This window comes from Pygoscelis adeliae, unplaced genomic scaffold, assembly GCF_000699105.1.
Source record: "Pygoscelis adeliae isolate BGI_AS28 unplaced genomic scaffold, ASM69910v1 Scaffold106, whole genome shotgun sequence".
Classification (NCBI taxonomy): domain Eukaryota; kingdom Metazoa; phylum Chordata; class Aves; order Sphenisciformes; family Spheniscidae; genus Pygoscelis; species Pygoscelis adeliae.
In genome coordinates this window covers 697,561-709,806 of record NW_008824939.1, presented here as the reverse complement: position 1 = coordinate 709,806, position 12,246 = coordinate 697,561, and the positions used below count along the sequence as shown (strand labels likewise).

The 12,246-nt window shown below is 38.6% G+C and overlaps 1 protein-coding gene across 1 annotated transcript in view; it reads right to left on the bottom strand.

Annotated features, from left to right (window-relative positions):
* Nucleotides 1-1,686: 1,686 nt before the first annotated feature.
* TANK (TRAF family member-associated NFKB activator) overlaps nt 1,687-12,246 on the bottom strand; it is a 30,929-nt gene continuing 20,369 nt past the window's right edge. Inside the window, exons 7-9 of the mRNA XM_009325382.1 lie at nt 10,187-10,305; nt 7,971-8,554; nt 1,687-3,577 (exon numbers count right to left, since the gene is read on the bottom strand). Coding sequence (XP_009323657.1) covers nt 3,410-3,577; nt 7,971-8,554; nt 10,187-10,305 — 871 coding nt within the window. The 3' untranslated portion in view covers nt 1,687-3,409. The remainder of the gene's footprint in view (nt 3,578-7,970; nt 8,555-10,186; nt 10,306-12,246) is intronic.

Sequence of the window (12,246 nt, the reverse complement as noted above, 5' to 3'; positions counted from 1 at the left end):
GAGGGAGGGAGGGAGGATTTGGATTGAGACTCCTCTGACGAGTTAACCTTGTATGATTGCGGGGGAAAGGGGAATGTACGGTAGGGAGGAAAAGAAATCGCCTCCTCTGAGTCTCATCTGCTGAGTGAACCATGGGTGGGGGTAGGAGCATCTCGGCTTGATCCTCCAGTGCTTTTGTTCGTAAGGGGGAACAGCCTCTCCTGAGCATCCTCCGAATTAACATTATCTCGGATGGGGAAGGATCGCGTGTGGAGTGACTCCTCCGCTCAGTTAATGGAGAAAAGACTGCATTTCTATTGAGTTATCTGTTTAGTTAAATTCAGCGGTATGAGGAGGGGATTTTAAAACTGAGTCCACGCGGCCAGGAAGCTCTGTCTTCCTGCCGGGTAGGCAGGGAAGGAAGGTAACTTCTCCTGAGCCTCTCAGAGTGAATTCACTGTTTCACGGGAGTCGGAAGAGAGCTCTGATTGGAGTGCGAGGTGGCAGGGGGAACTTCTTCCCTCCTGATTCCAGAGAAATAAGAGATCTCAGTTAATGCTCTGGCGGTTTCTGTGAGATCTTAAAAAGCAGAGGACTCGTGGAATCTGTCACAGGAGCGTTTTCCTCTCCTCTAACAAGCACTGACAGTCTAATTACTGGAGCTACGAGCAGCTGTCGAGTTAGCCGGAGAGACAGAGGAGCTACATGTGTTCTATCCGGCCGCCGGCACTGAGCCCTTGCACCAGGCTGAGGCAGCCGTAACGCCACGGCATGTCCCTCGGAAACCTCCCAGATAGAAAGGGGAGCGGCTTGCTTCCTTGCGTTCAAGTCAGAACTAGAGATCCCGCGAATACTGGCTGTAAGCATGGGGGTTCACCCGTCGCGTACCGTCAGCGCGGGGCGGCGGGTAAAGTGAAGCCGTACGGGAGCCTTGAAAGCAGCTTCGGCCCCGGGGCTACCCCGGGGGGTACTCCGCTGGCCCTGGGAAAGGAGGAATTCGGTACGAATTCCACGAGCCTGCTGCTCTTTCTTTCCTCTCAAGTTCCACTTCCTTCCCCCAGATTTATTATTATTATTATTATTATCGTTGTTTTTAATGAAATCCCACTTCCCGTTTGGATTCAACCTCCTCTGCTCAGTTGAGCTTGTGTGGAAGGGGGAGCGGAGGGGCGGAATGCTGAGCCTCCTCTGGTGAGCGTAATAAAGCAGATGTCCCCGCTGGCAGCAGCAGCCTCCTCCGGGAAAGCTGTATGAGTGGGGCCCACTCAGGGACCGCACTCACCTCCCACTTCAAGGCGCTCACAACTGCTTAGCCTGAGATTTATTTACTTACTTAGAAACCAGACCGGTGCCCCTGGCAGTGGTCTGATCGGCGACCCTATCTGGACGCCCTCAGGCAGCGATAGTTTTAAGCCCACAAAATTAAACAGCTTCCCAAGACGCCGCACTAGGCAGGAGCTCTCATAGCGGGAGACGGACGGGTTCTGCTGGCCGACGTGGACAAACCGTGCCTCCCCCCACTTTCTTCCCCCCGCCTTCCCCGCTCTGCCCTGGCTGCAGGGGAGGCCGCAGCTCTGCAGGCGGGGCGGGGGTGCCAGGCTGCCTCCAGCAACAAAGAACCGTGGCCCAGCGCGGGGACTCGGGCTCGGCGCGGGGCTCCCTTCTCCGCCAGCGGAGGAGCTCACGGGGAAAACGCGTCCGTGCGTGGCGGGGGCGGAACAGATGACTTTATTTTCTTTAAAGGTGACTCGCGGTTTGTTCGGCTCTTAATAACGTGAGCTCCTGAGCTCGGATTTCACGGCTGAGAGGACAAGTCGGTTTTGTGTCGGGCTGGCTGGAGATGTGCGAATCCCCTTCCCTCCTCCCAATCCTGGAACTTCTGCCTCTCCCGGGAACCACCCCCAGCCGTGCTCCCTGGGGAGGTTCTTCACACGCCGCACGGCGAGTCCGGGGATGAACGTGTATCCTCCTCAGCGCTGGGTACCGGCGGGGCTTTAGAGCTGTTCGTAGTAACAAACTCTTTCTCCAGGTCATGTAGCAGATGTGCACTGTACACTGCTGTTTATTACAGTACGCTCTGTTGACAGCCAGTCACAAACATGAGATGTTTAAAATAGAGAAAGTAATTGCAGAAAAATCCATTTCTAAAAGTTACACAGGTGTTAATTCTTCCAGAAATTGGTCACCTGCGAACAAATCTTTAAAAAGAGAAACTGTTGTGCTTTGCTGCTATGAAAATATTAATGCTAATTATCAAGTATCGGGACTAAAACCTATATTCAGTTCAAACGCAAAAAGCTCCAAGTCAGCCTTTATAATTTAATTTAAATTACTTAGTAAACCCCCCCACTTTTTAATTTGATCCCAATAAATCCAGAAAATGTGCAAAATTTATCAGAACGCAACGTTTCAACTAAACACAAATTTAAATTGCATTGAGGAAGCCACTAAGCACATTCAGGTTAAAAATGAAGTTACTGGGATTTGGGTGATTAGGTTTTCCCCTTTTCTTTCTAGGCTGTAGCAGACTTGAGCAATCCTTCATAGCAGACCGGAAGGAAAGGTAAATAATCTTTGGTATTCTTAGTTTTAGGGAAAGTTTAACCTTTTCTCACTCTATCCTTCACACTAATACAATCTTTTTCCATGAAAGTATTTTTACTAATTATTAATGCTAGAAAGATACATGAACAAAATTGTTATTTTTTATAACACGTAACAGATATCCATAAAATTGCTACTGTTACATTTTGCCAAAAGTGACATTTATGTGCCATGTTTGATTACTCTCTCTAGTAAACAATTCATCTGGGAAAGTCAACCATTCATTTATGTTACTAGTGAACACGCCTATCCTAATTTTGGCACACCTGGCATTCAGTTACTGTGATGATTTTGCAAGAATCTGAATTAAGAGGTTCACTATAGTAAATTAAATTTGGAAATTTTATAAGAGAAATGAAAAATGAGAGCCTACTTATCTTCCTGTTTACTTCAAGGAGAACATAATCATATCACTGGATATTGAGAAAAAAATCCTAGCATTACACCAATTTCCCCAGCCAGATTAAGGCGTTAATCCTGCAAGTCTACACTCTTAAATATAATCATGACTTCGGGCCTATTCAGGCAATGACTAATTGCAAAATAAAAGAAAGGAAAAAAAAAAGAAAAAAAGAAAAAAGGTGTTTAACATCACTCTCAAAAGTAATATTGAAGCATAACAAGCAATAATGTGAATTACAGTACTGAGTGACTTACAGTTTCATTTTACCTTGTCAAAGGACAATTTAAAAATGTGCTTATCTGACAAACAATTTCAGTCATGAGTTCTTGTTACAAGAAGTCTTAATTCTTAAATTCTTAGCGTACTATTGAATAAAAGAAATCAAATATATGCAAAAACGGTGATCCATTGAATTCTCATACATTAAGACTGTACTTTAAAGTGGGAATTCAGATGCCGAAGAAAATCTTCCTTAGATGTTATAGATGGTGGGAAAACTTCTCGACAGAATTCACATATTCCACACTGATTCAGTTCAGAGTCTGTATAAGCTTGTGCCAGCAAATCATTGTCTTGAGGCTGCCAAACGAGCTAAAAGAAACACAAAATGATTACTGCTGTGGTTTACAACGTGGTTTACATTATGCTGTAGTTTATATTTATATTAAAAAAATACCTGCCTTTTTAAACTATGTGTCCTTTACACCTGCCTGGCCAGAGACATTAACTAGAGAGTTCTCATTTAAGAAAAGCAAGATAGGAGTTCAATTTTTTTAAAGTTCTATAAACATACTATCCTTGCAAACACTTAGAATGTCTTGGTATCTATTAATGATAAATACTGCTATGAGCAAAAGTCTGTAATATCAGTCTGATAAATATTAAGGCTTTTCTGTAACTTTGCATTTCAGTATTTTACTGTAGAAGCCATAGTACATAATAGCCATTTAACAGAAATGAGAAAACATATTTTTACCTTAGAGTAAAATGTTTCTTGTACAGAGTTAGTATGAATCATATTTTATTTCTATTCTTATTGACACATAACTAGTTTTCATTTTACTTACAAAGTGACTAGAGCAATGTTGTACGGCTTAAGTTACTTATTTGCTCTGACTGCCTTTTAGTGTAAATGTGTCTCAAATAATCTGTTTTGGGATTCCTTCTGCCATGACAGCATCAAACTCAATGGGACCATCTGAATACCTATCCACGCGTTCAGGCAGTTCTGTAAACTATGCTAAGTTTTGTTCAGCAGCTGTACTGCTCTTGGGCCCTGCGCTAGTTAGTTTAAAGCCAACAGGCCTGTTTACCCGACACTGGAGTTCAAGGGACTTCAGCCTGATACATACTTTAAGTCAGAGTGTACGCTAATTATTTAGCGTCATACCAACTAGAAATCAAAAAAGTCATCTATCAGTTTTCAAAGTGAAGTTAAAAATTAAGTTTCATTACTTTAGTATTAGCAACACAAGATAAAATACATAGTTACGTTATATGGCCAGGACGATTAGGTTTTGAGTAAATTGAAAACTAAATGCATACTGCTGTGACTGCAAAGTAGACAGAATGGCAGCAAGCTGGTATGAGCTTTATGTGGGGATGGAACCTAGAAGAGGAGAGCACCCTACAGTATTTTTGGCTCAGTTTTCTTCTCTCTTGCTTCACTCGCACATGGAAAGGCAAGCAAGAATACTTTAGATAGTAGTTTCTTTAGAAGTTTTAAATTTCTTGCTATCAAGACTTACCCAAGAGTTTTAATTTTCAGCTCTTACTCAAATTTCATCATGCCAAATACTTGGAATCTATTGTTTATTCCTCCCATGGTAACTCACTGTACAACTAACCTGGCTTTCATAGTGGTTAAACCTTCTTTTTAAACCAGCTAAACTTCTTGGAGTCAATTTCCTGTCTGTTCCCTATTTAAACAGTGTTTAGCTTATCAGCAATAGCAGATTTACTGTCTTTCATTATGGTCAGCAATCCATATAATTAAATTGACTAATTAGTAATTAAGTGCAATCACACCACTTTTTTCAGCTCAAAGAGTGTACTTATTGTATGTTGCTGGTGTAAATTGCATATTAAATCTATCTAGACACTGACACACTTAAACATCCCTACACAAATGTGTTTAGAATTACTTGTTTCTAATCTCTTATGATGTAAAGCACCATTTGAAAAAAAAGATAAAATAGTATTATAAAAACCCCACAAAGGACATAGTAAGATTTCTAATCTTGGAAGCACAACAAGGGGAGGTACTCATCCAGCAACCCACTGAGGCAGGCACTTAACTTCCATTTCTTTCTTTGCATGTTAAGCATGTGCTTAATATGCTTTTCAGAATAGGGATATATTTAAGCAGATGTTCCATTTTGAAAACATTAATATTCAGATTAAGATCAATAGGCTATCAATTTGCTTCTAAATCGTGAACATTCTTAGAAATATTTTTGGTAGAAACAACCCCCTCAAACTGTGAATACCGATGAACACATGCATCTATATGCAAGTCTCAGTGAAATGCAGTCTGTAAAATCCTAGGTCCACTAATATCCATGTTTATTTTAATCTGCTGCTCTTTTCAGTCACATGTTTTTTTAAAAAGTTACATCCTAAGAAAACAGTACTGAGTTTTCACATTTAGTATCCACATAGAAGGAAAGAGCTAAATTTATTACAGCAACTGAGAGCAGTTCCAAGAACTTACTGTTGCCAAATCTATTGCATTTATGGGGTTTTCCATTTTATAAGTTAACATATGTAGTAAATACTTGAAAGTTTTATCTACACTAGGAAAAAAAAATCAGGTATCTAATTCTGCCCTACTGGAGCTTCACCAGTGGCAGGGATGATGGAAGCCGTAAGCAGTGTAACTACCCCTTAGAAAGGTGGTAAAAATACTAAGAACAAGTTTATGCATAAATTTGCTAAGGTTAATACAGTCGAAAGGGCATGTATGCAAGTAACTTTTAAAAAACATTAGTATTTTAATCTACATATATAGTATCTGTGAATCAAATCTTTAGCACAATTAAGAGTCAGAAAAAACTCTAAAGCTGAGTCCAATTCACTGGGAAAGATACTTAAAAACCTCTTTTGAAGGCAGCAAGGTGATGATGTTTAAATATATTGATATACACAGATATATATTTAATGGATTCTAAAGTAATATTGGCTTGTTTCAAACAAGCTTCTGGATAAAAGATAACATTTTAATCAATGTCCTTTATGTTCTACAGTGCTATTGTAGATATGACTTACAAATACTGGAACAGTTCACCATTGCCTTTCTTTTCTCCAAGTGTTAGCATTATTACATTTTCTCCACAAAGTAGATAATTTACATTTTAAATGATGGCTCCAAATTAATTTCCTTATTTTGCAGAAATACCAACGATCAAACCAAAGGCTTACTGCTATTCAACCGCAATTCTTCTCTACTTTTTAAGCTGCATACTCCCCTATCAATTTATAATCACATACCAGCTGTTTCACTTGCTGTAACATACAATGCAGGGTGCCATCTATTGAAAAATGAATACACAGACTAGCTAGTAAAAGAACAAGCTGGAGAGGGAATACAGAAAAAGAGGATAGTAACAAACAATGGAGTGAATGCTTCACAGCTCCACAGGAATTCTACCAGTGATAAAATAAAGGGTTTAATTTGTTTAACTCAGTCACAACTTTAACCGAGGATCCAATGAAAAACAAAGCACAATAAAAACTGTGATTAGTAAGTTGGTATAGATTTGAGATCTACATTGCAAATAGATATTTAAAATACATTTTAAAAAATCAGACTTACAGTTTAAAATACAATGATGAAGAACAGCAAACTTTCCACGCTTTAAACTTTTCATCCAAAACTGGTTTGCAATAGAAAATTAAACTAGACTGGGTATGTTTTAGGAGAAGAAAACGTCAAAGCTATCATGTCCTACAAATGTTTTCAAAATGCTAGTTTTGCATGTCATGGCAGTGGCCAAATTGAGAGGTAAAGCTCTTCTGCTGCATGTACCTTGTCATTAGCAAAGAACACAAAACCACATCAATGTAAATAGTAAAAATATGCCAAATCCACCCTCACAGAATTCCTAAATATTACTATTTGCTTATTCTTGAAAAGCTGTCCTCTCACAAGGTGTGAGAAAAGCCGCAGAAACATAAAAAAAATCAGTCTATAAAGGTCCATAATAATTTTGCCAGCAATTTCAGTTGAGACAGGATGTTACACAAAAGCAGCAAAATATTCAGACGTGATTGTCAGAACCTGCTGAAATGTTTTCTGCATTACAGCAACTGGGCCTTGCTTTCAGAAGCTCCCATGGACTTCAAGTAGCTATAACTGAAATTAAAGCCCAAAGTACCTACATAAACCTAAAATAAACTATTGTAGTGAACTTCCCTTTGTTTGAAAAAATAAATATGCTTTCCTCCTTGACTGCTTAAACTATGAAGAAAAAAATGTAAGTTTTCTTAGAGGGGAGGAGTAGGGTGCTGTTTATACCTCACATCGAGATAAAAAGTAGGTAATTTTTCCACAGTGAAGTATTTATCTGTTCAGCTTTTTAATTAGTCCATTTGTCATATTCTCTGCTCTACATTAAAAACAATTAAAACAATTATGTGCCCTATTCAGCTGAGATCAAGGGTGGAAAGAAAGCAGTCTAGGGGGCAACTTACGATTAATGACAGCTTTGAAATAGATATAGAAGCAATTAATATCTAAATGAACTGAAATTTGTGCAAGAATATCCAGTGCTTACATCTGCTTAAACTCCTGCCCTTTCACTGGAAAAGTGCCTCATACACGTACTCCAGTATCAGGAAAAAGAACTGACAAGAGATATTGCCTAAAAAAAAAGACTGATGAGATACCTCATAGAATGTATTAATCCTGTCTCAAACATCTTTGCAAAGTGGTTGTCTGAATCATTACCATTTTTTGAAATGTACAGTATTTATAGAAAGATACCTGATGAGGACCTCTGACGGTTGTCCCGGCAGCTTCTAAAGACGAAAAAATTACTTCAGGTACACCCTGGTTTGTGTGCTTAGGTACAAATGTGAAACCAGTGTCTGTTGTTTTTAAACACGTTTTGTCACAGGTATTTTCTATTGGCATGTTTGCATGATTTGGGGGGTTTGTTTTGTCAACAGTAGTTAAGCTTTGTAAAGCTGAGGTCATGAGATCAACTCCATGAGCTTCAAATGGGTTAGGTTCCAATTTACTGAGGTTAACAGCATGGTCTCTGTGCTCCAGGTTAAAATGATGATCTTGAAGCATGTTTTCAGCTATACCAGTACAAGGAACTGTTGGTTTTTCCTGAGTGCTCTGCAAGAAAGCAGAGTCATTGTCTGTAGGTGGAAACTTGACATTAAATTTAGAAAGTGATTCTACAGAGTTGTTGTCCTCATCTTGGCCCACTCCTCTTGGTGTGATAGATGTGATGCATGATGCACCTCTATTTATATCCTTTATAACCCGAGGCTTAAAAAGCTCTTCTGCTTGTTCATCAGTTTTATCAGTACACTGTATCGGCATGGAAAACTGTATTTCTGTGAAGAAAGAATGAAGAAAACATTAAATAGTCCACTGAAGCATAATTATTAAAGGTGCGGTGTTGGGCTATTTTTCCTGAGAGGTTTTTGTTCTTCCTTCTTGACTTTTTAACCTTTATTTTTTTCTCTTTGAAATCAGTTTGAGGCATAGTTCTCTCTCACAAACATTAGCTCTGACACAAAAACTATAAGAACAGAAATAAAAGGAAATAAGTCTGTTCTAATAATTCTATTTGTCTTTGATTTATGGCTATAAACATTTTCATTTTGTTGAAAATTATGTTGTCCCATACTCTTAACACATACTTGCATATATTTACTGAAGTGTGCTGGCAGAAATAGAAGCTGGAACCAAACCCATTTCACACGGTGCCAAGAACATGCTAGGCACCATGAGCACGATTTTAGAAGGTATTCAGGTACCAAACTCCCATTGGTTTCCGAATTAGGTAAATATTTAAACTGAATAACTATTCAGAAGTAGGACCATATTTTCCCTTTGCTTTGAGAATTCCCTTTCATTTTCGGCACTTTATATGTATTTTATTACCGCAAAAATGGTAACAATATACATGGTTACTCCTGATCAGGTGAGAGAATAACTTCAGTACACATTTATTGTACAGCAGCCTTCTGACATCACTCAGATATTGTAGCAATATGGGCCACAAAATTAATAAAAATCAAGCAGATTAAATCTATATCATGTATAGCTTTTAACACAGTTGAGTTAGGCACTTATTTAAGGAAAACAAATCCATCCTGAAATAAATTGCCAAGCACTCATCCCCCAAAATAATAAAGTTTAGTAGTGTAAAATCAGAATATAACAATACAGTGCAGACATAGCAATTTGAAGCCACAGGCTACACATTAGCACTTCACGTAAGAAAACTTCAGTAATGGTATAACCTAAATTAGAAGCCAGTGCTGAAATCAGCACCTCTTGCTTCAACCATGTAAGTTTGGCAGGTGTTTTCTGAAATCACTTAAGAGTCTGATCCTACTGTTAAGAAAAGCTAGTAGGGAATACCCATAGTAGCTTACATTATATTAAATGTAAGCATTAGCAAAACCGGACATTCAGAATCTCTTCCAGTTGCAACAAAAATCAAGCCTTTCTTTTGTTTTCAGGAAGTGTTGGATTAAGCTCTTGTCCCATATAAGAAAACAGTATTCAAAAGTCTGCACAAGGAAGTCTAGGAAATAAGTCCTCTGACTCTCCTCAGTCCGGCAGTTTAACAGATATGGGGCTAGAGACATTCATAACAGACATCTTTTGAACTGACAGCTAAATTAAAAGCAAGCAAGTGCTGTCATTCACACAGTATGATGGGATATCACATGTAGTAAGTGCCTGCCTCTCACTCCAAGGGACAAAACAATTACAAGAGCCATTGATGTGATGACTGTCTTTTATAGCATGTGATTTGGAGCATTCGTCATAGAATGCCAAAACTGGCGGTGCGTTTTCTTGGTGAAATACTGAGCACCATGTGAACAGACTTGAAAAAGGCAGATGGTAAACAGTGGAAGTACTTCTATGTATGTGTAATTTACAGTATTTTCAAATATAAAGCAAAGCTTTCAAACAGTTGAATCACAATAAGAGCTTAAGTATGATATTACCAGTTTCAGGTTCTGGCTTTATCTTAAATTTACTCAGTTGGTCTGTTTGTTCTCTGGCTAGCATACATATTCGATGACATTCTTCTTTCATGTCCTGGAAAATAGTCTCCAGATTCTCCCTGGAAGATCGAAATTGTAAATTAAAGAGTCAACCAATTCAGCTTCTTGTGACCTTTAATCTAGTCACACCTACAAACCAGAGAAAAACAATAGTGTAAGCTACTTTTCTTGGATACCTTGCTCCTCAACATATGTATACATATTTTTGTTCTCCTCAGTAAAAGCAAGCAGAAAGGGAAAAGAAAATGTTGTCAGAGCTGTTTAGTCCTATCATACACACATACATTTGAGCTTAGGACCTGACCCTGCAAGGACCCTCCCCCCCAAAAAAAATCCAGCCTTTATATTTCTTTCAGTTCCCTCAGGTATTTCGTGGAACAGCTTATCTTTCACAAGGGTACTGTTTGCATCTCATTCTAGGGCAAGTAAGATGCTGCTGCTGTGAACATTAATTGTTTTCCATTGTTTTCTGTGCGCTTCAGACTTTGCAAGAGAAGGAACACACAAGGATTTGTTACTGCTCCTTCCTTCTCTGTCTACCTGACATTTTGGAGAGAGTCTCGTGAACTCATTCCTTCTCTGTTTTATACAATTTCACATGACTTTTCCTTTTATTTTGAGGGATTTTTTTATTATATCTTTTCCAGAGTATCATACAGATATCCAATATTTAGTTATCTGCATTGAGAATGGTAAAAATAGTTCTTTGTGCTGGTGTGAGTTTTATTTGCCCGAAGGCAGTATGCTATTCAGTTATTGATGCATCCATAAAATTCCACTGTGAAATTTTGATGGACTTGCTGAGTAATTTATATTTCTAAGCACAGTATCATGGATTTTATAAAATGAACTTCAAGGATGAAAAAGTGAGGTTGGTGACAAACTGGATTTGTGTACTCTTTTGCATCTTTGTATCAAAAGAGCTCAAAAGGGATTTTTCTTTAATCCAGTGAATTGTTTTCCTTTTTATTGCTTATTCATATAGCAATCAGGAGTGTCACGAGCTGTGTTCCTACTTCTGCTGTGCTTCTCTTTTTGAAGACAGAAATGTCTATTTGTATCTCATTTGAAAAAAAAAATCTACAGAAAGAGTTAAAGTTGCTATTGTTAACACATTCTGACCGTTTTTCAGGTGTTTTGATAAATAAGAAATTAAAAAAGACAACACAAGTTTCTAATCGGAGCTTTAAAATATACATATGATTAGATGAATCAATCTTAATTTGCTAGACATTTGTGATACTATAATCTTTCTAGTGTAAGATTACCAGTAATCTTACCAGTCACATACCTCTTTCCAAGAAAACAGTAAAGTAAGGGAGCTATTTGAGAGGAGGGAGACAGAAGACAGGTAAAGGTTTTTCATTTTTTAGATATAAATCAGTGAAGACAAAAAAGTCTTTATCACATCACAGTCTTATTTCCTCTCTTTCTTGGCATAAAGCAGTAGCGAGTCAGACTAAAGATCCACGTAGTTCCCCTAGCCTATGTCTGAGAGTGGCCAAAAGCAGATGCCTAGGCAAGAGTATAAGACAGCAAGAGTTTATGATACTTTTCCCTAATAGTCTCCTAGCCTCACCTTAGAGAATCTTCTACTTGACCTCAGCAAAATTGTTAAAAGTGGTATTACTGCCTACCCTGTGAAAAATGCAAACCTAAGACTTTGGTCAATATTTTTCCCAAAACACTGGCAGAAGAGGGAATACTTGCTTAGGAAATACACTGCTTTTAGTCCCTTGGTCATAGCAAAGGCTGGCTGGTTGGCTTCAGCTTACAGATAAACCTGGCTTCAAACTCTCTCATTTAGGATGGATCAGGCCAAGAATTATTTCTTCATGCTGACTATCAGACCTCCTCCTGGCAGCACAGCAGGCTCCTCTGCAGTGCTGCCATCAGTTAATCCATTACAGTTGTACACTCCTGTTCTGAGGAGTTAATGCAAGGGAGTTAATGCTTACCCAAAACCCAGCATTAACATCCACTGCAGTTTCCCACAGAGT